This window comes from Chlorocebus sabaeus, chromosome 29, assembly GCF_047675955.1.
Source record: "Chlorocebus sabaeus isolate Y175 chromosome 29, mChlSab1.0.hap1, whole genome shotgun sequence".
Lineage (NCBI taxonomy): Eukaryota > Metazoa > Chordata > Mammalia > Primates > Cercopithecidae > Chlorocebus > Chlorocebus sabaeus.
The window spans coordinates 14,188,440-14,215,455 of NC_132932.1; the positions used below are offsets into that span (position 1 = coordinate 14,188,440).

The following is a 27,016-nucleotide window of genomic DNA, read 5'->3' on the forward strand; positions in this document are numbered from 1 at the left end:
ATCTACTCCGGAGGCCGAGGCAGGAGAATCGCCTGAACCCAGGAGGCGGAGGTTGCAGTGAGCCAAGATCACACCACTGCACTCCAGCCTGGGTGACAGACTGAGACTCCGTCTCAAAAAAAATAATAAAATAAAATAAAAAAATCTCCACATCATAAGTCAGTTTTGGAGGACAATCAGGTGCATCTAGAAGGGAGGCCAAGGGGGGCCAGGTGTACGTCAGTGTCCCTCTGGTTTTGAGCACCTTCACTCTGGATTCCTTAGTTACAAGGGAGCTTGATGATGGTGGTGTATCTTTAGTAACTGCGTCTTCTGAAGAAATGCTCTCTTCCCTAAAGCCTGCAAGAGCAGTTCTCTCTCTTTTTATATCTTCTCTTCTCCCTAAATCCTCTAGGCAGGAACTTGTGGATGAAGCAGGTGTTAAGAGGGAACCCACCGTGTGCTGAGGAGGGTATGTGCAGGCTCAATGCTGTTCTCCGCTATTACAGGGAATATTAAAAGGACTAAATCTATTACACTCTGGCTTAAATTGCAGCTGTATATATTTCAATGCATAAATTGCTGCACTGTTTAAGAACAGTCTCTGTTTTTCTGAAATCTATTAACAGAGATTAAACCTCAGGGCCTTATATCTTGGCTATTTAACTTACTCTCTTAGTTGAAAAGGCTAGGCCTATTTATATTCCTTAGTCTAAACTTAAAAGGTGAACTGAAAGGCTTTTGTAAGAAAAATAAGTTCAAATTCCTTTATGGGACAAAATGGAAGCTGAAAATTATGGCCATTTACATTTAAAAAGACATCTGTTTCTCTCCGGCTTACCTGCCAAGACTTGAATTCACCATGGAATCTCTATTCAACCTGGTGGAATTACTGTTATGTCCAGCACCAGCTAGAAAGGGAGATGCTGAAAAGTGTATTCTCCTGGAAGGATTAATGAGTTCTCTGCTTCAGCAATGTCAAGAAAGAATCTGGGCTGTTTTCCAGTGACACCTGACTTTTACTTTTCTTAAACTGGAGAGTCTGGAGCAGCTACTATGTTCTCCTTTCATTCCTGGACCCCTTGTTAAAGTTGCTAAGGCCCAGAGAGCTTAAATAATCTGCCACATGGTCAGGAAAGGCAGAGCTAGGCTCAAGAGCAGGTGTGACTGACTGTAGAGGGCCCATGGTAAATACTGGAGGTCACCTCAGCGCAGGTAAGGGAGGCAGATCATGATGTGCAGGTACATCAGGAGGTGAGGTACACTGCTGACACTGCTGACACAGCCAGGGCACATGGCTGGCACCTAACATATGTTCGCCAAATGAACAATTAAAAGCACAGGCAAGTGGAAGGGGTCTTCCATGCATCACACCGCCGTATCTCACTCCCTCTCATCTCTCACCTGGGGCCCCTGGCATGCTGTGCTTACTTCTTCCAAAGCAGCATTTAACACGTTCATTTCTCCACTTGCCTATAAACTTCGTCATATGCAAGACGGTGCTCACAGCAGGAACTCAACAAATGTCTGACAAGCCACATCACGAGTGTCTAGGATGTACTTTTCTAGAGTAATTCACAGATCACCCCAGACCAAGGACGGTCTGCTCAGGAATGACCCCTGCCTACAGAAACGTACCCCGAGGGCCTTCCCCTGCTTTTGGCCAGGCAGGCACGCTGGAAAATTAAGAGGTGGGGTTAGTGTGTGGAGAGTTTGTGGTGGTATTGTGGAAGCTAAGCCTATTCCTAACGATACCCTGAGACACTTGATCTATTGTATCTCTTATTCTATTAAAGGCTTCTCCATAGCCCCAGTCCCAGGGGCTCCAAACCTCAGCCTCATCTTGAGCTTTGTTGCTTCTCTTTCACTTTTACTTAGGTCAGTTGGGTTGGGGGGCCTCAATAGAGGCTCTGTCTTTGCCTTTCAACCCCACTGCTTCGCTGGAGGTCAGCTTCTCACTTCAATGCTTTTGGTGGGTTATCCTGCATCCTGCTAAACCTCATGCCCTGCTCACCGGTTGCTCTACCTAAAGCAGAATTCTGAATGTATATTCACTCTCCCATCTGAAGCTCCCATTTGCTCCACACTGGCAACTACTCAGCCAAGTATAATTTCTCCCCTTGAAAATCAAGGCCCTCTATAACTCTTCTAACCCCACACCTTCCCCACACTTGCTTCGTTCTCCTACTGGAGCCACCAGAGGCAGGATATAAGCACCTACTTATCTGTACACCCTGAGCAGCCCCTAGACAGCACCTTGGATGTGAAAGAGTCTCCATGCATGTTTGTTTCCACTAATTTAATTTGGTGTAACACCCTGGCAAGCAGTAGGCCCCAGGAACAAGATTCTAGACCAACTCAGGAGCAGAGAGTTTGCCCACAGCCCGGAGAGAAAAGGAGCAGCCAAGACAACTGCAGAAGAATAAAGAAGGATGGACTCAATTATACCAGGAATTCTGCTATGAGTAGATCGTTCAGTTTACTCTGAATTCACTGACCCTTCTCCAGCTCAGTGTCTTCCTCCCCTACTCAACATAAACTTGTCCGTGTGAGCCTTTCATGAACTCACTCGCAACATGCAGGCTGTTGACCCCGTCCCTCTCTGGCCAGCAACACCCTGGGCTTTGTCATTGGTCAGAACTGCTCCACTTCTATAATCTCGAAGTCAGACAATGAGGCTTTGGCCACAGCCTCCAGTTCTCTTTTGCCATTATTAATTACAACTAGTTTTTACAATTCCTGTATCTTTGTCCTTTCTCCTTTCTCCCATCTCAGACCTACTTTGATCATCATCCTCAGCTTCTTTGCTCCACTCTCCTGCCATGCTTCTGCTTCTATTCCAGGGTGCTGGGGCCACTCCCAGTGCCCCACTCACCAGTGCCTCTGCAGGCCCTGCCTTGGCCCTTTCTACCAACTCCTTGCCATTGGCGTTGTAAGGCAACAAGGGAGACCAATCTCACATTCATTTCTAGCTCCTGCCCTATTCACGTACACCCAAGTGTCTGGAAAGAGGGTCTTCCCGTGCCCCTATTCCACTTGGGTGGTGCATCAAAGATAGCCCCCTCATTGTCCAGTATGGCAGACACTGGCCACATCTGGCTACTTACGTGACAATGAATAAAAATAAGTAGGCTACAGAAGCCACATTTCAAGTGTGCAACAGCACCTGTGGTACAGACAGAGAACATTTCCATCATCACAGAACGCTCCATTGGACAGTGCTGGTCTACACCACTCCCAACTTGCTCCACATCCTTTCTTCCTGTCTCATAAATAATTCCTCTGTTCACCACATGACCCAAGTCTTTCTTAGGAGCGGGCACTGTGGGTGCCCCTTCCAGTCCTTATGCTTCCACTCAGAGAATAATGCAGTTTCCTCCTTTTATTTCTCAACCCTACCCTCTCCCCATCCTGCGAGCACCATCTCAGCACGAGCCTCCGTCATTCACTTCATTACACCAGCAACTTCTTCAGCCATGTTCTCATTCTCCACATGGCAGACAAGCCCTTTCTAAAATACACAATAGATCCTGTCACTCTCTGGTTAAAGCCCATCAACAACTTTCATTTGCCTCCTGGGTTCAAGGGATTCTTCTGCCTCAGCCTCCTGAGATAAAGGTCAAATGCAGCAACAGGGCAGAAGCTCTTCCTGACCAAGTCCCTCATCCACTACCCTCTCCAGCTCCATCTTCTGCTGTCCCCCTTTTCCCTCCAGTCTGGGCCTTCTGCAGCCCCCAAACATGCTAGGACCTTTGTTCATTCCCAGGCTTTGACCCCTTAAGTCCTTCTCCCTGCTCATCTGTATGACTCTTACTCCTTCCCCAGAGCCGAGCGTAGACATCACATCCTGTCCAAACCCACTGCTCCCATCCCGAGGCAAGATTAGGAGTCCCTTCTACATATTCCTGTGACACCTGTGCCAACTTGAATCTTGTCACACTAACCTGTGATGTCCCCATTGTATCCTCATTACCCTTGCTAGGCCAGCACAAAAGTTGAGAATGCCACAGGATCTGATGTCTTTGCCGGCCTTTCATTAACAATAATGGTGGTTAATCTTACTGGGTCCTGCAAGAAAGGGAATTAGGCCAAATGCTAAGACTTCTTCGATGAGCTGCTTTTAATTAAAAGATGAAGCTGTGTCATAGTCTTCTAGAGCAGGGTTTTCCAGTCTTTAATTTAAGACTCATAATGGGCAATAAAATCAATAGAGTGGGTCATGACCAACTTTTTTAAAAGCATGTAATAGACTAGAATAGAAAATGTCAGAATGTGTCATACCTATTAGAGTGAGTATTTTTTCATGATTTTTTTTTGGTTTCAGCTGTATCTAGCCATAGGCATGTGTGTACTGGGCCATAATGCAAAACTTGTCATCTCTTGCGCTAGATTACAGTTGCAGAAGTTGAAAACACTATTCTAGGTAATACCTGGTTGATTATTCCTGGGGCAGACGTACAGATAGTGAAACTGCTTTACAGCAGTGTATGATGATTTTAACAGTATCATATGCCTCATAATGTTCACTTTCACTTTCAACTGTCCTGTAATTTTCATTAACTTTTCAGAAATAGCTTGCAAATTGTTTTTCATCTTGTGCTATCAAAAAAATGTTTTGCCAGTTGTGTTGAGTCCTTAATATCCGTCTAGAAGTGCAGAGATCTCCACAGCAACTCCACAGATTAGAAGGCTGGGCTCTTAGCTTCCCTGGCCAGCCCCAGAGGACTCATAAGGGCAGAGCTGAGGTCACTTACCTGGGGATGGTTCATGGCTTAGAACACAATAGGTTTTCACAATAGGTTGTCAATAAACATTAGCTTCTTGAACAAATGCATATGTGGAATGGCTTTACCATTTGCAGAAATAAGGGTCCCAATGTTCCAGTTTGTATTACACATCCACCTATCGATCCACCCCACACTGCCTTGAGAGTAGGGGTGTAATGATGTATGCAGATTGCACCCTCCCACTGATAGGAAAAAATCAGCACGATCATAACTCTGCCTTGGTATTTCTGCATGCTACTACAGCTTCCCAGGAAGGCCCAAATGCTTTACTTTGAATTCTCACTGAACTTGTTTTAATTGGGGCATCTTCACACCTACAGCACTTCTATTTTCCATGACTTAGACATAAGACAATGCCATTTGAGTTCGCATGTATATACCAAGAAACATGGATTGTTAGTGGTTGAGAGTATTCTGAGGTCTTCTACCAGGCACAGAGGGAATGATCAGAGATTGATGGAAAGGTTTTTGCTATAGACAGAGAAGGGAGGTGAGGAGAGACATATGCTATGTATTTGCCATTCCCCAGGGAGGACCTTAATGGATCTAAAGGTTAATATTTTGCTTTCATATATCGATATATAAAAGTCTTATAAAGTAACAGACATTTCGTTCAAAACTTTAAAACAAATTTAGAAAATATAACCTTATTACTCAAAGATAATAGCTGATATTTTTAAAATATCTTTTGCAATATTTTCCTATTTTATTACATTACAGACCTCTTTTTTTTTCCCCCTTCCACATATCACATGCCCTTTCTAAGTCTATATTTTTCTTTCCAGAATTTTAAAGGGGAACATAAATCCTACTGCGATTATAGACCATAACTGATTTAACTAATTGCCTACTGTTGGGCTTTTGGGTTGCTGCCAATTTTCCACTTTTACAAACATTTCTATAGCTAGGTATCTGTGCTTATCCACAATTATATACTTGCAATGAGGAATTTTATTTCTACTCTAAAAATACAGGTCATGGTTGTTTTCCTTTCTACATTCAGATGCCATTTAAAGCCCACTGGGGAAGGTGACTGTCCTATTATTCAAGGAAAAAAGTTATCTTGATTTTGGCCTTAACAAAAGAATGCTCATAAAGCAACAGTATGGTATGGCAAGAGAAAGGCAAGCATAGCTGGGAACCAGGCCCAGCTTTAGCCCAGCCAGTGCACAGGAAGGACCTCGGGTGAACCATGGACTATCTCATCTTCCTTTTGCCTATCTTAAAAATGAGAGGGTTAGGCCAGGCGCGGACGCTCAAGCCTGTAATCCCAGCACTTTGGGAGGCCGAGACGGGCGGATCACGAGGTCAGGAGATCGAGACCATCCTGGCTAACACGGTGAAACCCTGTCTCTACTAAAAAAAAAAAAAAAAAAAAAAAAAAAATACAAAAAACTAGCCGGGCGAGGTGGTGGGCGCCTGTAGTCCCAGCTACTCGGGAGGCCGAGGCAGGAGAATGGCGTGAACCCAGGAGGCGGAGCTTGCAGTGAGCTGAGATCCGGCCACTGCACTCCAGCCTGGGCGATAGAGCGAGACTCCGTCTCAAAAAAAAAAAAAAAAAAAAAAAAGAGGGTTAGACTTTATTCCTTCTTCCCATACCAAATCTTGAAACGTGGGCCCTATAGCATGAAGGTCACATTTGCCCCATCCCAGAAATTCACGGTAAACAAACTCAGTTTGGAAAAATTTAAAGGATGTGAAGTTTCCATTTTCAAGGCATTGTGAGAACGCCTCTCTCTCCCAGCTGGCGGCCCCATAAATGAAGCATTTCACAAGCTGCTCATGGCTTGCTTAATGAAGATGCCAAATTACACCACCAGATTTTTTTCCCCTTTGGTGCCATCACTTTTCCTCCTTATGCCAATGAGAATTCAGGGTGGCATGAAGATAAGAGTTGGTATAAATGAGAACTTTGTGATATACAGGCAGTGTCTGAGTTTATCTCTGACTCAAATTTTGAGACTTAACATTTCGTATTTACTAATAATTAAACTTCAAAGAAAAAAGAGACAGACCTAGGAAATGGGATAATTTCTCTGATATTTACTCACCTAGTAATAAGCATCCAATTCATTATTGAGGAAATAAAGAGATAATACATACCCAACAAACGAAGGAGGAGAAAAAGAACTCCCAAAGCGTAAGACTTGAGTTCAGGGCTGACTGTCCTACGTGCAAAGAGATGAAGAGAAAAAGAAAAAAAAAAAAAAAGATTCTTATCACTCTCCTGTAATTAACAGACCCCAGAGTCATTTGCTGCTGTCCATCAGAGCTCTTCTTTAGAAAATTACTAATAGTACCTTTTTTTTGTCCCTGCCTAAAGTCTGAAAAATAACTGCAACTGTGGTGCCAAGATAAGTTTAGGAATTTAACAGTGTTTTTTAATAACTGGAGCTAACCTTGTCATTTGAAGGACAGAATGCAAATGTGGTCATAAAGCCTACATTTAAAGACATGTTGGTTTTGCTGAGATCAGGAAGCATCTTAAGTTGGTGGGGTACATGTATTGGGGGGGAAAACATCAACTGAGAAAATAATTCCCCGTATGCTTCACAAACAGGCTGAAACCATGAGCACATTTACCATTCTCTAGTCATTTTGTGAAATCCACCAGGTTAGCATGGTTGGACACCCTGGATGGACCATTTGGGAAATAATCCACTTAGCATGTTTCAGCACTGTGATGGTTAATATTGGGCGTCAACTTGGTTGAAGGATGTAAAGTATTGATCCTGGGTGTGTTGGTGAGGGTGTTGCCACAGGAGATTAACATTTGAGTCAGTGGGCTGGGAAAAGTAGACCCAGCCTCAATCTGGGAAGGCATTGTCTAATCAGCTGCCAGCACAGCTAGAATATAAAGCAGGCAGAAAAACATGAAAATACCAGATGGGCCTAGTCTTCCAACCTACATCTTTCTCCCATGCTGGACCGTTCCTGCCCTCGAACATTGGACTCCTAGTTCTTCAGTTTGGGACCCAGACTGGGTTTCCTTGCTCCTCAGCTGGCCGATGACCTATTGTGGGATGATGTTGATCATGTGAGTTAATACTTAATAAACATATATCTACATATATCTGTATCTCCTATTCTGTCCCTCTAGAAAACCCTGACTAATACAAGCACCTTTTAAATTGGAAAGGTACCTTCATGTAATTACAGTTGTTTCAAAGTGATCCAATCTCCCTGGCCTTGGTTTCCTCAGAACAGTCCCTTAGAATGGTCTTCTATGTATTTTCTAGAGCATTTCCAGAGTGTAACATTTTCTGGGATAGGAGAGTAGAAAGAAGTTCGCAAACATTGACCAATTTCAGATAGATGGGTCCACATAGCTGATACCACAGTCTCCTTTGTAATACCTCTTACTCTTGCAACTGGTATTTCTTCAATGCTTGTCTTCTGTCCTGAGGCCAAAGACTATTTGTGTCTTGTTTATCATCATGACCTCAACCCTAGCACCATGTGTGGTGCCCAGCATGTGCTAAGTGACAGTGTAAGTGGGTGGGAGGGTAGCCCTTTCTTGGCTTGGTCGTGAAGGCATTTTAAGGGGAAGATAGCTGACTGACCACATGCATATGTGCTTCAGGTCATCCTGAGCACCAGTGGCAAAGAACCTTCCTCTTATCTGTTGCCATCATGAGTCCCCAGGGGAGAGGGGGAAGAAATCACACTTCTATGCTTCCTGGAAGGACCTGGCTAGGTGTAGAACCAGTCCAGTGTGGCTGAGCCTTTAGAAACACCCAGGAGCACTTCAGTGTGACTGAGCGACCCATGAGATGCAAGGAGGGCCTAGAAATCAATTCCGTAGAAATAAACGTTAATAACAAAGTTACCAACAGGATATCCAGTACACAGGATATTAACCTAGTCCATACACTTGGCTAGAATAATATTCTTAAATGATTTCAGAGGTCATTCATCCAGCCATCCAATGATATCTATCCAACGAGCTACCACTTGGCTTGAGCCTCAGGTGGGCATGTCTTTGGTTTCTTGGCATGACAAACCCAGTGACAATCCAAGAAGGATGTGTCCTCCCCAACTTCACACATTAAAACTTAACCCCTAAGGTAATGGTGGGGCCTTTGAAAGACGATTATTAGGTCATGAAGACTCTTGCTTTTGTGAATACGACCAGTGCCCTTATAAAGGATGCCCCAGAGAATTACCTCACCCCTTCTAAGCGACGGCATGGCAGCAAGGCACATCTCTGAACCAGGAAGCCAGCCCTCACCAGACAGCACATCTGCTTGCACCTTGATCTTAAACGCCCCAGTTTCCAGAACTGAGAGAAATAAATGCCTGTTGTTTGCAAGCCACTGAGTCTAGGTATTTTGTTATAGCAGCCTGAATGGATGAAGACACTGGAGTTTTTACAATCTTGGCCACTGTTTCTAAGATTTTCAGGGAAAACACATCTCTTCTCAATTAGAAAGAATACAGTACAGGTAAGTCAACCCAGGGTAGCAGGTCACGACTTTCATTAAGTGATGGGGACGTGACTCTGGACAGAAACACAGTCAGTACTCTTTAGAATGTGCACGTTACAAAATCCAAGTTCTTCAAAGCTATTATCAGCTCCACGGCTCCGGCTTTTGCACTTTCATTTGAAAGCATTGACTTGAAAGACACATAAATAGAGGCAAATTCTCCTTATCAAGAAAGCACGCTGGTATAATGAGTTAGAATATTTATCACCTGAAATTTGATTTCCTTTCAGCTATCATGTCACTAGGAACAAAGTGAGCAAGGTGCTAAGATCTCCCTTCATATCCTGTTGGGAAACTGGTTCCTATGAGAATAATAATCCTTCTTGGCTTGAGTTATGAAGAAATGGAGGGCTCTGTGCAAACACTATTGAAAGCTCTGGACAACACTGGGGAGGGAGTCTTAGCTCTAAACGTACTAGCTGGGTGACCTTGAGAACACCGCCTAATTACTCTCAGAGCCCAGTGTGGGACCTAAGAGGGGCTGAGCATCAGCTTTTAACCTCGCTTCCAGATGTTCTGAGCACTGTTGTTGGTGGGATGGTCCTGTTTGGCATGACAGTGGGTCCATTCTTCTGGGAGGGGGCAAGGGCTGGTGCACATCTGTGCTCTTGTGCCAGCCTGAGACATCTGTGATGGCAAATCAGACTAGGAAGGTGATGGAATAAAGCTGTGTCTTGGACCTCTCAACATGGACAATGCATAGTGTGTGCTTCCAGCACAGCGTGGAGTTATAAGCCTAGGTCATTTAGGCCATCTGTTGCTGATTAATTTAGAGGGAATCAAATATTTCCAGCAAAGCTCCAAGAGCTGTTTATCAAGCTGAGATTTGGAAGTGATTAAGAATTTCAACAAACTTTCCATGTTTGGTAGTCACCACTAGTGAGTGTCTAGAGGCTGGGTTTTTGCACAGGAGTCATGGGGCAAGCAAATAAGAGACTAGTCATTTTTCATGCTTCTCGGTGCCTTTAGTGTATGAATATCACAATATAACTTCACGAGAACATCTAATAATGAAAAATAAACTACTCGTAAGGCAGCCACCTAAAACCTATACATGAGATCTGATGGGTTTTGTCCAAATGCATCTTATACATAATCATCTTCTCTAAATAGTTTTAAATTCAATAGTTCATTTCATAAACACTTTCACATTCTTAAGAATTTTCATTATTCCATGGAGCTGCAGTGCCATAATTTAACTGACTATTCCAATTCAGGGTTTTCTGCTATTATAGTTAACGTTGTAATAAAAATCTGTCTGCATTGAGCTCTTTTTTTTTCTTGTAGAGAAGTACTTTTTAAAGATAAATGGCAAGGGGCAGGGTTACTAAATAAAAGGGTCTGAATATTTTTATGGCTCTTGACTCACATTGCTATATTGCTTTTTTGAAAGGAGTGATAGCCTTTTCCTATGCCACCAGCAATTTGTGATTTTGTCAGTTTTGATACAGCCTTGTAAGCACTGGGTGTCAATTTTTAAAATTTATTTTTCAAACGTAGTATAAAATGGCAATTTGCTATTGTACCCTTAATGCTCTGCACATTCAAAAGGCCTTGCTAATGATGTTCTAGGTAACATGAGCACTTGTAAAAATCCTCTTCGTTGGAATTCATAACAAAGATGAGGAAATGTGGTGGCGAAGAGAGAAGCTAAATAAAATAGAGGTGAGGTGCATGGACACTGGGTACTTCCATGCGTTTCATTCCTACTTTTATTTCCAGCCCTTGCTATTGAATCTGTTCACTTAGATAACTGCATCCCAAGAAGGCAAGTCTGTCTTTTTTTTTTTTTTTTTTTTTTTTCCCTGAGACAGAGTCTTGCTCTGTCTCCCAGGCTGGAGTGCAGTGGCATGACCTCAGCTCACTGCAACTTCCACCTCCTGGGTTCAAGCAATTCTCCTGCCTCAGCCTCCCAAGTAGCTGGGATTACAGGTGTGTGCCATCACGAGGTTTCTCCATGTTGGCCAGGCTGGTCTCAAACCCCTGGGCTCAAGCGATCCTCCCACCTCAGCCTCCCAAAGTGCTGGGATTATAGGCGTGAGCCACCACGCCCAGCTGATGAGTCTTTGTGTAGCGGGCCTTCCCCTGATTCAGATGAACGGCAGGCTATGTGTTAGTTCACTTCTGGGTTTCCAACGCAAATCTAGGTAACTCTGCAAATGATAAAAGTTACTCAGAATATTACTAATGGCTCATCTTTGAGGTATCTCATCTGTCCCCAGGACAGATCCCCAGAGACAGGTAACAATAGAATTTTGGTTGGCTCTCTCCAACAACCTCTTTGGATAAGAATGGTCACTGCTCACCTGCCATGAGCCATGCTGCACACTAACCCGTCACATCTCTACTGAGTTTGTACACACATGGTCTCAGCTCTCAGTGGGTCCTGCTCCACTGCGGGAGGCAGGCAGGATGGGTCATATCACCCCCAGCTACAGATTCAGAAGCAAGTCTAGGGGGAAGTGCCCACGTTCATATGGCTAAGCAATGGCAGGGTGGTGGGGGCCGGGCACTGATGCCATTTTCATTTTCCTCCAACAAGGCTGCGTCCTGTAAGGCTCGATGCAGGCTCCTTTTCAAAATTGCCTGCAGGTCTATTTCTGGGAGAATATGAAAGTGCTGTCTTCTCCCCCATGTCCTGCCTTCTTCTCTTGGTGGGAGGTCCCTATCAAACATAATTGATTCCCAGCAGCCTAGAGAAGCTGCGCTCCTTGCTGTGGCCCTAGCCCACCTGGCTCGAGAGATTCCTATGTTGTCTGAAGCTCCGGTCCCTGGGAGGCCTGCAGATGAACACTAGGTGGAAAGGAGGAGAGGTGGGGCTGTGCCGATGGCTTACCTGATGAGGATGATGACTGAGGGTGTCTGTGCCATGGCACCGATCAGGCTGCAGATACACATCACACAGAGGAAGGTAAGGAAGGCCTCTTGGCACCCAGGACTGGGGCATTTTCCAGGAACCACGGTCGCATTCTCAGCAGGGACGGTGGTGAGGCACGCACAGCCCGTGAGATTCTGAAAGGGAAGCGTTCAGCCCTTTTATCTGGGGGTATCTCCAGTTTCCAAAGGCAAACCCATCCATCAGCTGAAGCTGTCACAACCTAATTACACATTCTGTGGCATTCCATTAATTAGGCCTGAATAAGCAAGTTAGCTTTTTTAAGGAGGCTGCAAAACACACGCAAATAAAGGAATATTTACAGGGAGGAGAGCTGATTTCTCTGTCTCTTGTGTGTTTCATTTCCATTTTCAAGAATCCCTCAGTAAGCTGAACCATAGATAACTGTGTCCCCCCAATACAATTAGAGAGGAAATTGCGCTTCCACAATATGATAAAACATTGCCAAATTAACATTGTAATTACTTGCCAATTTGTCTTTTCTTTTATGCAGTTATAATTACACTGAAGTGTATTAAAAGAAGTAAATCAGGTAACCCGCATATTGTTGCTGGTTAAGTGCCCAACATGGCACTTGGAACAAAGGCTGCACGCTGTTACGCGTGAAGTCACTGCGTCTGCAAGGCCGGGTGAGGGACAGCTGATGGAAGGTTCTCTGGAGGCTGAGGAAGCAAAGGGGGCTAAGAGATGCAGAAGCTTGGAGCAGCTCGCGGGGAGCAGAGTTAAAACCCAACGAGATACATTTATTAATATATGATCAGAGAGAAGAAAGAAAAGCGACTGCATTTCATTTGATCTTCCGGGTGGATTCTAGCCCAGCTGCCTGTTCCAGGCAGGGTCCTCTCTCCCACTCGCTCCAGGAATTTCTGATGGCAAAGGGAGGAGCAGGGACTGGGAGAGGCAGTGCCCAGTGCCAAGCCAATTAAGGTTCCATAATAATAGTGCAGAGGCCTTTAATGAATACAAAGTGAAAACAATCATAAATGATTCATTGCTTTTCCTTCCAGAACTGCTTGGCTTTCAGAGCACATGCCCAGGTAAATCCTCCTGAGGGTCAAACAAATCCCCTCTGGCTTTTACAGTTCTCCTCCTCTGGTCCTCCCCCTCTGCCCACAGAATATAGAGATACGGGTTTTGTGATCCCATTAAGCTATATGGGATGATTTCGGGGGTGTCTGAAAGTGTTCATGTGCCGCAAACCCAACAGGGCCAGTCTGTATACCTGGGCCCCCAACAGGGGCTTTTATCCATGGGGAAGGAATGACGGGGGCAGACGTATGCTGGGGCTCCACCCTTCCCCTCAGCGTCTGCCCAGAGCAGGCACCTTTGTGAAAGTGGCTCAATTAGTGTACCTAGGGGCATTTATTGTAATTCCCAGAAGATCCTGAGGCCCCGCCCCTCTGTCCCTTTTCATGTACCTCTGCCTAGACTTTTTAGCTCTTTTTCAAAACACAGCTCAGATACTGCCTCCCTTCTCAGAACCTCACCTCACTGGGCACATCCCAGCCTCCTTCCAAGTCCCACAGGGCCCTTTTCAAGGGTCACTCCACCCCTACTGCAGAGACCTTTACATGCCTCCTAGAGGAGACAAGAACCCTTTGGGACGAGACCTCTGTCTTTTGCATTCTTTCCCAAGCATCTTTTCCTAGCACAGAGCTGAGACGTAGACGAAAGTAAGCATACAGCTTTAGAATGCACATGAGCACGAACCTTCCTCATTTTTATTAGGAAGCAAGACTTCTCCCCAACTTTCACTGAAAATGCCACTCCTCTCCCCAGGAGAGGAAACTGCCCACTCCTCCCCAGCATCACAGCCAAACTTTTCTAGCTATTTAGCTCACCACCTGCATTCCTCCTCTCCCACACTCTCAGCTCACTCCGACTGGCTTGTTTCCACACACATGAATCCGGTGGTGCTAAGTTCTTCAGTGGGCTCCATATCCCAGGCCCACCATGCATTTCTCTCTTCCTGGAGCTCTCAGGAGCACAGGCCCCTTGCTGACTACTCATCATTCCCTTGTTTGGCCTCAAGGCTCCACTCTCCCTGTTTCCCCGGACCCCTCTGGTCACTCACTTTCCATCTTTGTTGCTGGTACCTTCTCCCCTTTCCCACCTGGTCTGGACTTTCTTCCTTTCTTCATCTGTACTCTTTCCCCAGCTCTCCTTCCTTCATTTTACCATCTCTGCATCGGATCATAGCCTTTCCAAATTTAATCTTTAGCCTGGATCCTTCCCAGATCGACTTGCTATATCCCTTCCTAAGACTCATGAGCATGGTGAGGCATCAAAACTGCCTCCAGGAACAAGCGCCTGTGGTGGATTCTATGCTTTCAGCGTAGCACTACTGTCCCACCTAAGGCTGGGAACTATCTCCCCCAAATTCCCTTTCCTGAAAGGATGGGGGCTGGACAGGAGGGAAACCTGGGACTCAGAAGGCAGGAGTTGTAGGAGACTAGCATATGCCACCTTGCAATATGCCTCGTTTGCATAAAGAATATTTTGAGCTGATTATTTTGAGAAACCACAGACACAGGAAGAACCTCTGACAACAAAAGTTACCGTTGTGTAAGGAAAATTAAATTTACATTTACAAAGGAAATCTCCATTTGTAAGGGTGGTTCCTCTCTGTACCACAGAGAGGAATGACTGAATCCCTACAGACTATCATCAATCTAGAAGACACTGACTTAAGTTTGCATAACAAATGTTACTCTTGTTTAAAGTGCTTTTTCTGGGCATCTCCTCATAACTGGCCTTCCCCACACCCTTCTTTCTCTGTTTCACTGGACCATGGTATTCAAGTCTGAAGTCAAAGCCACCTCTTTGAGATTTACTCATTTCTCTGGCTATCTCCTGTGTCTACATCATGTATACATGTTTCTAAACCTTTGTTTTCCTCCTGTTAATCTGTCTTAGGTTACAGGGGTCTGTCCCAACTGGGAACTGTGAATGGTAAAGAGAAAAATTATGTATTCCTCTTCTATAAAGTGAAGCTGAGGCCATTGCTCCCAGAAGGCCACAAGGTCAGGCATGAGGATGGACACACAGACATGCCCGGAACGTGCTGGTCTGTCCCAGCACTCCTCGCTTTGCACCGCCTTCTTTTCTGCCTACCCTGCTGACTGGTGGAGGCGCCATGTCCACCTCCAGTGACCTGGCTGCAGCAGGCCATGTGGCTCCCCACATCCCAGAGTGCCCATCAGATCTCCTGAGCAGCCATGCAGCACAGCTTCCTGGGATGTTCCCCTGAGCTCTGACTCACCCACCTGTGCCAGGGGCATCTAGTGAGGAAATGTCGCTTTGCATCTTCCTCTTACTTCAAAACACCGTTTTCCTGACGGTTACGCAGCCCCAGCCTGAGCTCCAAACTCCTTTCCTTCCACCTCTTACCTTAGTAACAGCACCCTATTGACTATAAAAGTAATGGCAAAAACCGCAATTTTGCACCAACTTAATAGAAACCAGGAGGTAATTCTGAATCCCTCATTCACATACCTACATCAAATTCATCTTCCCCCTGACACTAAAACTAATGAAGACAGAGACCACTGTGGCTGTATTCCCTAATTTACCCCAGCCATCCAGGACAGGGCTTGGCTCACAACACGGATTTTATACACACACACACACACACACATTTATATATTTAATTTATTTATATATGTTGACTGAGTGAATACCTAAGTTCTGTTCATTTTGCCATGACCTAAATCTGTCTCAAACCCTGCCCTACTTCACTTGCAACCATCCTTCTTTGGTTACTGCAGTGGTCTGTGAGGAAAAAGATTTGGGAGTGAAGTTTTTAGAACCATACGGACTCAGAGAGTAGTTAGGCCTAAATGAAAAATGGGCCCCTTGTGGGTGGCTGTGGTCTTATTTGGCTCAGTACCCCAGGAATCCCTCAATTCCAGTACCCCCACATCACATTCCCGAGTGTTCCTGAGAGGCTATGCACTTGTAGCACGCAGTCTCTCAGGAATGTGATATGGGCAGTAGAGCTGAGTGAGGCCAGAACCCTCTGAATGTGCCATGTGATCGGTGAGCTTTCTTTGGTTTAACAAGTCATCTGCAATTGCTGCCTGCATCTTGGTCTTATTTTTGCCCATACCTAGGCTATGGCTCAATTATATTATATTTACCAGAAAGAGGAAATTGGCCTCTCTCTGCCCTAAAAAGTAGAAAATCCCTCCTGAAATGGATCCTCTGATCATGGCACTAATGGAATGGGATACAATGAGACATCTTTATCTCAGGCTACAGCTGGCACGGTGCCTGCACAGCCCCATCCGGGTGAGCTAAATGTGTCCATGATGTCTATGTTCATGTTAATGAGGTGAGCAGACAGCAGGGTTAAGCTGCCATAGGATTTGCAGCTGAAACAAAGGGTAGCAGTGCGTGGTTTGAATGTTTGGTGTCCCTTGACCCAAGAATCCATATGTTGAAAAATAATCACCAATGTCACGCTATTACAAGGTGGGGGGGTCTTCAGGAGGTGATTAGGTCATGGCGGTGGAGCACTCATGAATGGGATTAGTGTCCTTATAGAAGAGGCCCCAGACAACTGCCTTGCCCCTCCCACGACGTGAAGACACAGCTAGAGGGTGCCATCTATGAACAGGAAGCAGGCCTTCCTCAGACATCAGATCCATAAGCACTTTAGTCTTGGACTTCCCAGCCTCCCCAGCTGCGAGAAATTTGTTGTTTATAAGCCATGCAGTTTAAAGTGTTTTGATATAGCAGCCAAACGGGGCTAAGATAGCCCCAGGCTGAATGGACAGGAATGGGATGATTTAGGGTTAATGACAGAAGAAAAGCCAGAGACTGGCACAAGACCAATGAAAATGTCTGTTGGTATCCAAGAGGAAAAGCTGGAAATGGATGGATCTCTCCTAAAGGTTCTAGGCAAATCTGAATGTATTATTCAGATTTAATTTATTCATAGCGAGCTGTGAAAGAGGCTGGGGAGGAGATGCCACAGTGCTCTGAGCAAGGACTTGGATGGGTTTCCTTTTCCATGCGATGAGTCAATCCACCAGAACGGGCTGGGTGGTCCCAGACATGGGGAGCAGGCTGGGGCAGCCCTGCAACCTCTCCAGCAGGGGATCCAAGGGAAAATGCTGAGGTTGTGGTCAGACGGCAAGGGGTAGGAAGTTCCTTTATTGGGGCTTATGTGACATAAGAGCCCAGATTTGTTCAACATTATGCTAAGGGAGCTGGGTGCATAAGGTCGTGAGGCCGTTAAGGAGTAATCTTCTACTGAGATGTCGGAGTGTGGTAGGAGAAATTGCAGATGAGGACTTACGTAGTTTCACCTTTCCCAGAGTGCAGAGAGATGATTTCCACCAATGGGGTTTTCAACTTTGATCTGAAGGGAAAAGGGGAAGTAGGGGATACCCCTTCAGCTGGCAGTAACTGGGCACCTACATGGGAAGTCCTAGACCTGCAAATGCTTTGAGCTCTAAGAAGTTTGAAAATCTAGAGAAAAGCCAGATATGAGAGAGCAGTCTAATCTAAGGGGATGATAAAGATTGGTATCCTAATTCTCACCCCAAACCCCAATAGCATAATTCTATTTGGCCAATTCAAAAAGCAGGTGGATCTTGGAATTGATCTGTAGACTACCATGATCTGAATGAAGTGATATACCCCCTAATGCCTTCTCTGGCTGTCCCTAAGACAATTAACTAGTAAGAAAGTATACCAGACTTCAGATTAGTTTATGATTGCAGAATTGGCAAATGCTCCCGTTTTCCATCCCCATTTCAAAGGCAAAGCAGTATCTTCCTGGTTTGCCATTCTCTGGGAGAGGTGAATTCTCTGCTTGGCATCCGAACTTGGGGGGTGGTGGGATCTAGCTTTACTGTCAATAAAATGTACCATGACACTTCATGTTAATAATAAGGTGGCCACTGAGCTCCCAGAACAGACCTGACAAGTTTGTTGACCTGGAGGACAGGGGGAGCTGGCTTGTCCATTCTACGAGAACATATCCAACAGACAGACCTCCCCAGGCACAAAAGGACATATATACAATATGAGTCACAATGTGGTTTGTCAGAGCCCAAGTTTTGCAGCAGTCTGGATGCTCATTGATAAGAGACTGGTTAAAAACAGACTACTAGGTCCACGCGATGGAAGATTATATAGGCATAAAAAGGTAGAAGAACATCCCTTATGTACTAATTTAGAAATAACTCCCAGGTAAACTACTAACTGAAAAAGCCAAACAAAATAGTGAGGTCCAAAATAGGGCCTTTTATGTGCACTAAAAAAATCCAGGAGGATGTACAAGAAACCAAGGACAGCAATCGTCTATTTGGCAGGTCGAGGAAGAAGTAAACGGGGACAGAGGTGAAAGGGAGAGTCCCTCACGTCCTCCTTTTTATACTTGTTGATTTTTGAATCATATAAATGTATTTATTAAAAATTGAAAATGTTATAAAATAAATCAATGAAAGGAGAATAGCACATCACTGAAAATGGTATTTCTGTTCCACCTTCAGTCATTAATTTCAACTGAGAAATGTTTCTATTCACATACAATGATGAGAATAAATAATTACAATAAAGCTAGAGACCACAAAAATAGAAAAATGACTCTCTGGAATCTTGGATTTGTTTTCTATTGATGAAGGAAGCGGTCAGCATGCCATGTTGACAGCCGGTATTACAAGAACAAGATACTACTCAGCAGTGTTTCAAAATAGTGGCAAATAAAGTTGTTTTCTGCTTGTTTCCCCTCCCCCCACAATCAATCCTGATGATCGATTCCTATTAATTGTACAAAGGAAGCAAAGTTCTAGGTGGAAAGATTATTTTTCTAAGAGGATGGTATAGGGATATTTGTATGAAGAGCCTTCTGTGGAAACTTGAAAGGTAGAGAATCACCCCTGGAATACTGTTTTTACTTTTCCTCCTTGAAAGCAGTTACCAGAGAGACATGAAAATTTCTTTTCTTTTTCCTTTTTTAAGAGATGAGGTCTTAGTTTGCAATGCAGTGGCATGATCACAGCTTACTGCAGCCTCAAACTCCTGAGCTCAAGTGAGCCACCTGCCCGACTAATTTTATTTTATTTTTTTATCTTTTCAGAGATGGGGGTCTCACTATGTTGCCCAAGCTGGTCTCAAGTTTGGGGCCTCAAGTGCTCCTCCCCTCCTCAGCTCCTGAGTAGCTGAGATTACAGAGGCATGCCACCATGCCTGGCTCTGACTGTTTCTAGAAATATTCATAAAGGGAGTTTACCAGGGAGTACCACCACAGGCCATGCACTCTTCCTGCTTTTGCCTGTGAGATCTTTGATCTTTTGCACCTGATATCCTAATAGCTGAGATAGCAAAGAACGTGGGACACCACCACAATAAAGTGGGGTGTTTTCCTTGGAATGGCAACATACTTCTCTGTGTCCCGGACACTTAATGGATTTTCTCATGATTCACTGACGTTCCTCAGACATTCTCCTGTCATTTATTACTGTCTTTTTGCAGCTTAGACTCTCTTCACTTCATTGGTTCAACCAAAGCTGGTATTTCCAGGCATAACCCTCAGATCTCATCACAAAGGGTGCTAATGGCAACCTACAAGCTCAAGGCAAAGGGGACACTGACAAACTGCAAGAAGAAATATGATCTTTTCTTCCCTTGTGGGGTCACTGGCTGAAGAATAAAGGCCAGGGAGAAAAATTCTGAGATGAAAGCAAGACCTCCTCCCACCTTGCACCCTGGTAACCTGTGGCATGTGAGCCTGAGCACGTCCTGTTAGATCTCAATTCTCTCCTGCTGAGGGGAGAAAGGGGGTTGTTCTTTGGTGAGCAGAAAGGTTCACTCTGCTCCAGCTATCTAACATAGGACACGGTGGGGAGGTCACAGAAAAGTGAGAGGTGTGACTACAACTCTGAAGGAACTAGGGGCCCCTCTGTTTCTCCCTCCAGCTTTCTTTCTTCCAACTCCAAACCTGCCTGCACCATGAGGTCCAAACTGTCACACCTCAGCCTGTGCACTCTTCCTGCTAGAATGTCCTTCCATGCCTGGCTACCAAACACCCACTACCCTTCATGATGAAAGCCTGGCCCTGCCACGCCTCCCCCTCCAACTTCTGGACTCAAGTGAGCCACCTGCCTGGCTAGGTTTTTTTTTTTTTTTTTTTTTAAATCTTTTCAGAGATGGGGGTCTCATTCCCCCATCCCCCAGTGGGGAACATGCTCACTCCCTCCTTCCACCCCTGCCCCACCCACAGTCAATTTCTACCCAGCAGGCCTGACATTGCAAGTTCACTGATTTGTCTACATAGCTGCTTCCCTCTTTTAGAACCTAACCACCTAACCTTTAATGTTGGATTTTTTTAATTAAAAAAAATCTGTTCCTCATTGGAAAAGTGATAATCATTTTAGATAATTTTGAAATAAGCAAAATTTACTTTTTCAGCCCCTAACCTGAAGTATCCATCTATGAATAGCTGGCTATATGTTCTTGCAATATTTTTTATGCAAAGATATGCATATATTTAGATATTTCTTTATCAAAAGGGATTATTATCTATATATTATTTTGCAATGTGTTCTTTTCACTTAACTGTATTGTAAGGTAAGGTTAGGTGTTGCTTTGGGTGCTCCCTTGGACATAACTCTATTAATAATATGACATCTCATTTTGTAGTACACATGAGCTCCTTTCTCTAGTACTGGTACTGGTACTAGAGGTGGGGGACCCCTGCTATATGGCACATCTAACTCTCCAGTTGGTTTTTATAGTGGGCAAATATGGTCATGGTGAGAAGAAAAAGACTGAAGGATGAATACTCAGTGTCAGCTTAGATGCTGACCTTTTTCAAGAAAGATACAATTTATAGAACATGCCTCATCCCTTCTATGACAGCACTGGTTCTTAATTGGGGGCGATGATATCCCCCAAGGGACATTTGGCAATGTCTGGAGACATTTACAGTTGTCGGAACTTGTGGTGGGGAGGGCAGGGGTGGCATCTGGTGGGGAGAGCCCAGGGATGCTGCTAAACACACAGTGCATAGGACAGCGCCTCATGACAATCCATTATCTGGCCCAAAATGTCAATCGTGCCGTGACTGAGAGGCCCTGTATTAGAACAGCGGTTCTCCATCCTGGTTACATATCAAAAACACTTGAGGAGCTTTAAAAAATACTGATACACGGGTCTTACTCCAAAATAAGGGAATCAGAATCACTCTGCTCCAGCTATCTAACATAGGACACGGTGGGGAGATCACGGAAAGGCGAAACGTATGGGGCTGAGAGTGGGGCTCAGGCCTTATGTTTTAAAAGCTCCCACGTGATCCTAATGTGCAGCCTATATCGAGACCTATCACACTGAACCATGAGCTGCCTGCCTGCGTCCATAATGGAGCTGTCCTCCTCCCTGCCACAGAACCTACTTGGCATTTCGCTGAAACAGGTGCTCAATAAATATTAGTTGCCTGGAATAGGGGGGATAAATTAGTCATCTATCATTAGTACCCTACAAACTACAGTGCTGGACTCCTACTGACTTTCAACATTCTAGTGGTGGCTGATGGAAGTTTTTTTTTCCTAGTCAATTATTCAGTACATCAAAAGGATACAACTTCCAGCAATCAGTCCGCAGCATACTAACATGCTTCTGTTGGAATAATGACTTCTGAAAGTGAAAGGTACAGAAACAATCTGGACAATACATTCACGCCAAAGGAAACTTACAGAATTAACTCACAATTTTTTTTGGTCACCCTTCCTGGTTATATGCAGTGAGAAGGATTAGAAGTTGCACATTAAATGCAGGCCTGGAAACTTCCACTGCTATCACTCAAGGAGATATAAGAAAATAAAAAAAAATATCCAATCCAGAGCAGGAAGAAAAGCTTACTATCAGGAAACTGCTAACACGAATCAGATTTCCCTATAATCAGAATTATTTGGTCAGTGACTTATTTACATCTAATTGAGTTACGGGAATTTTCACGTCTTGATGGAAACCATAAAGTGGTAAGTGGTGAGCAAGGATCAGGTTTTTAGTATTGAAACTGGCACCTTCTGACCTACCCACCTGCCAACTGCTAAACAAGACAGTGGTATTACCCCTGGATCCCTGGGGCTCTCGGAGGTCAGTACGGGGCCACCAGCTGGGTGTTGAGAAAGCCTGGGCCCTTTATCCAGAGCCATGGCTGATGGTGAGAATGCAAGGGTCCACAACAGAGCCCCTATCCCTGCAGCTTAATGAGTAAATGAGCCATTAGAACAGGCGAGGTGAGAGCCTTGCTAGGCACGAGCAGAGGCAATAGTGGTTTGCAGGAAGGGCACTAACACAGCCCTGGAGGAAGCAATGAGGTGGAGAAGGCTTCTCAGCAGTGGGGAAGGAGAGACAGCCCTGACAGATAAGACAGCTTCGAAGGGAGAGACTACTGCAGATAAGAGAAACAGCATGTGCAAGGGCCCAGGGGCAGCGAGAACTCCAAGAAGTTCCACTTACCAAGTGGCTCTTTAAGAGGCGAGAGGGCCTGTAATTCCAGCACTTTGGGAAGCTGAGACAGGTGGAATCACTTGAGGTCAGGAGTTCAAGACCAGCCTGGTCAACATGGTGAAAAACCCTGTCTCCAACAAAAATGTAAAAAATTAGCCCGGTGTGGTGGTGTGTGCCTATAATCCCAGCTACTTGGGAGGCTGAGGCAGGAGAATCACTTGAACCCGGGAGGCAGAGGTTGTAGTGAGCCGAGGTTGTGCCATTGCACTCCAGCCTGGGTGATAGAGCGAGACCCTGTCTTGAAAAAAAAAAAAAAAAAAAAAGGTGGGAGGAATAGGGAGGTTGAGGCTGGAGAGGCAGCCAGGGCCAGAGAGTAAAGGCCAAATAAATGTCTCGAATGAGAAGTCCATGTTTGAAGAGGTAGAAAAAAGGTGGACATCTTAGGGGAGGTGCAGAGGAAGATCACTATTTTTCCTTTCTTGGTGTCCATGTGTACTTGACATTGGACAGATCCTACATTCAAAAGTCGGATCCCCCACTTCCTACTGCATGGCCTTGGCCAAGTGACTACCTCATCGGTATTCAGGAAATAAAAAGAACATCTATTTCCCAAGGTTGCTGGGAGGATCAATGAGATAATATACACAGGGTTGAGGCCATGGGTGGAAGAATTGATGAAACCAGGAAGAATGGCTGAATTCACATTGGGGAAGGTGGAGAATTCCAGGGGGCCACTGTGAAAAGGAGAAGGAGGTAAAAGGTTTTAGCTTGTCAGAGAGTTTTTTTTTTTTTTTTTCTCCTGAGCTTGGAGACAAGAAGAGTGGAGAAAAAAGGGGGAGAGGGAGGGAGTACATGTACCAGGAATATAGCCACCATTTGGCATTTTCTCAAAATGCTGCAGCAGAGATTTAAAGGATTTAAATTGCTTTTCACTCATTTATGGATGTTGGCCTGAGATTTCTCTGACTCTGGGCCAAGCTGCCATGGGCCACGAGTGACACACGGAAGGCCCCATTACCTGGACCTCAATAGGCTCTTGACAAACCTTGCTGCTGCTGCTGCAAGTTTTATGGCTGTGGTTGTTTTTAAGGCTAGACTGTCAAAAGGGCCCCTTTCCAGGATAAGCATTGCTCTGGGCCTCCAAATCCCTCATCCACTTGTTGGAAGCCAGGGCATCTAGAGATCTGCCTCTGCAGGGAAGGCATTAGTATGCCCCATCCCAGTTCTGGGGCCTGGTGGTTTCTCCACCTCTGCATTGCAATTGCATGGGAATACTGTCCTTGCCTCACCTACACCCCAGCAGACAATGTGAGGCCTTGAGTAACATGAATAAAAGGCAGGTGTCTGGGGGAATAAACAGTAGGTCCAGAGGTAAGCAGAGCAGCTTGCAGTCTGATAATTGCGTTCTCCAGCTTTGCTGTTTCAGCAGCGGGATGTAGCCATAGATGGGCCTGGTAAGGCTCTTATTCAATAAGACTCCTGTACATGCAAGATCAGGGGAAATGCAATTTTTAAGGTAATTTTTTTGGTCAGTGCATTCCCTGGAATAGAGACTCGTTTGGTCTCAGGTCACTAGCCTATACTGAGTCAATTTAATTCTTATAACAGGACAATAACCGAGACTGATTTATAATGTAACTTTCTGAATATTAAAATGTTAATGAAATTGTTGTCATGAAAAATAATGGCTTGTATTTTTATTTGAACCATTCTCAAGGCCCATCCCTTCTTTTAAACTTTATTTCCATTCACATAAAGAAATTGCTTTATCATCTAATTTTAAAAAATCAGTTTCTCCCACCCATCCCCCCCATGGTGATTTATTTTCTCTATAGAAAATGTTAATAACTGGCCAGGGATCTAAATGTTAAACACAAGGGAAAATGAAATCTTTGAAAATGAAAATAAATGATCCATTTTTCTTCTTTCAGAGAAACTGCTACTCCTGAAAGATATAAGATGTAGGGAGAAGCAGCAGCTAATGATCTCAACTCTAAGTCCCTTGAAAGCTGCCACTGGGGGTTCATATTTTCCTTCCCACTATGCCTTGCACAGACATTCATGGAGTGCTTCTGGGTGCTGGCCCTTGCTTAAGAAATCCAAAGACCAGAGCAGACGACAGACACTTCTAGCAAATCACCGTAATAAAATGAGAACAGTGTCTTTAGGAGAAAGAGGTACCAAAGGACTTCAGAGAGAAGAACCCCAAAGATAAAAGAGGGAAGGGATGGTTTCAGAGGAGGGGATATTGGAGGAGGCTATTGACTGGTGAGTAGGACCTGTCCAACTGGAGGGAGGTGTATGAAAAGACAGGCTGTATGGGGGAAGCTGAACACCACAAACTGAAAGGAGATAGAGCTGAAGACACGTGGCACCTAGAACTGATCTTCTAGTTGACAGAGTAGCACGAGAGGGTCATTTGCTATGTTACAGAAACTCTTCTGACTGCAGTGTTGAACAAAACGCAGGACATAAGGGGCTATCCTGGGAGGCCAGGTAGGAACTACTGCACAGGTCCAAGCAAGAGATGGGGAGGGCCTGCATAGGGCAGTGGTGGTGTGGGTGCAGCAGGGCAGGTGCCAAGGACTCCTGGAAGGTGGGATCAGCACCACTATATGACTTGTCACTTAGCATCAGGTTTTCAGGGAGAGAACATGGAAAGCTGTGGGCTGACAGCCAATTGTAAAATCCATGCTAAGCAGGAAAAAGCACTCCACCTCCCTCCCAGAAATGTGTCAGGAACATGGAAAGAGGTGGGAGGCATTTAGTCAGGAGGAAAATGGCAAAGTGAACTGGGTAGGAAAGAGGCTGAATTGGTGTCAGAGTGTTTCAGGTCTGGAAGAAGTCTTTCCTGATAAATGGTTTTTAAGCCTCTCTTGACATACTTCTGGTGATGGGGAGCTCACTACCCATGCAGACATCCTATTCCACTGACACTCTGCAAGCATCTTGAACCACCATATTTTCCTTTGGTTCCATATATACAGCTTCCTTTGAATTTTTACTTCCAGTTGCACAAAGAAACTTCCTACAAACAAACTTGATTTAGCAAGAAGACCTGAATCAGTCCTCCCATCCTGCTGATGGAACATCTTCCACTACAGCAGGGCAACAGCTAAGAAAAAGTCACAGGGAAGGGGAACCACCTGTGCAAAAACTTGCGTTTTAAGCCACTTTGGCTGCCTGAATCCCCTACCCCATCCCCTGCCCCATCCCATTACCGTGCTGTTGCAGCCAGCAAAGCAGGCAGACAGGTAGGTGATGCCATCTGCCCCACACACTGGAGTGAAGGAATCGGTTTGGCATTCACAGTTATTATTGCAGGGTGAGTAGGGGTCCAGGGCTGAGCCAGGTGCTGTGCTGGAAAAGAAAGGAAACATGGAAGCCATTAGAAACAGGTCAATTTGGAATCAGATGACCCCAGTGACAGCCTTTCGCCTCTGCTGTGATGAGTCGCATGGTACCCTGCTTACGGGATTGTTACCTGGTTCTCCCTTCCCTTTTCCTTTTCCAACCTTAACCCTCCCTGTCCAGCAAGGAGCAGCCCAGGGCCACCGCTGAGAGCTATGTGGGTTGTGCCCTGGCCAATGACGCCAGCTTAGGTGGTGGGCTGGATGGGAGCTGAGTCCACTCCAGCCTCTCTCATGAAGTGAGGAGGAAGATGCTTTTGATCACTGGTATTGATGTGTCCTCTGGGCTGGAGGCAGCTGGGACTCTGCTCAGGGCTACCTGCTCCATGATGCCTCTCCTGATTGCTACGGCCTCGGCTTACCCCCGTCCTGAACAAACACCTATGCCTACACCACTGAAGATTTAACTCCTTCCCTCTTTGGGCTGGTTCTTGTCTCTGCTTTATTCCTCCCCTGCTTACTTGCTATACTGCTACAACCAGACTGGCTTCCATCATTATTGTCTAATTGATTCAATGTCCTGAGAAAAATAACACTAAGATGTTTTAATTTTTCCTTTGCATCATTAAAGGCACAGTTATCTAGAGCAAGCAAATTGAAAAAAGAGCAAAAGGGTAGAGTGAGTGTATTAGCTCTGGAAGACAGGAAATGTTTCTTCTTTAGTCTGATTATTTTCAGCTCTGTCTCCTAAGGTTCAGAGCACTTCATGATAAAGATGATGATGGCGACACCTGGCAATTTATGTGTCATGCACTATTCAAAGTAATGCATGGATTATTTCATTTATTCTCATTTTAACCCCATGGGCTTTAGAGAAGAAACTGAGGCACATCCAGGTTAAGTGACTTGTCCAAAAGTACAGAACTCATAAATGGTAGAGGAGGCATTGGAACCAGGGCCATCTAACTGTAGGATATACACTTTTATTTTATTTTTTTATGGAAGAATAACATCATTATAGTGAGACCTTGTGCTCCTAACCACTACACTTTA

General features: G+C 44.9%; 1 protein-coding gene across 3 annotated transcripts in view; it reads right to left on the minus strand.

The window, feature by feature from the left end:
• The window catches only part of SLCO3A1 (solute carrier organic anion transporter family member 3A1), a 316,038-nt gene that overhangs the window by 14,525 nt on the left and 274,497 nt on the right, over positions 1-27,016 (minus strand). For 2 of the 3 annotated variants that reach the window (XM_007990478.3, XM_007990477.3), the window contains exons 7-9: positions 25,835-25,973; positions 12,090-12,265; positions 6,870-6,934 (exon numbers count right to left, since the gene is read on the minus strand). In XM_007990478.3, coding sequence (XP_007988669.1) covers positions 6,870-6,934; positions 12,090-12,265; positions 25,835-25,973 — 380 coding nt within the window. The remainder of the gene's footprint in view (positions 1-6,869; positions 6,935-12,089; positions 12,266-25,834; positions 25,974-27,016) is intronic. The other variant, XM_007990479.3, reaches the window with a different exon arrangement.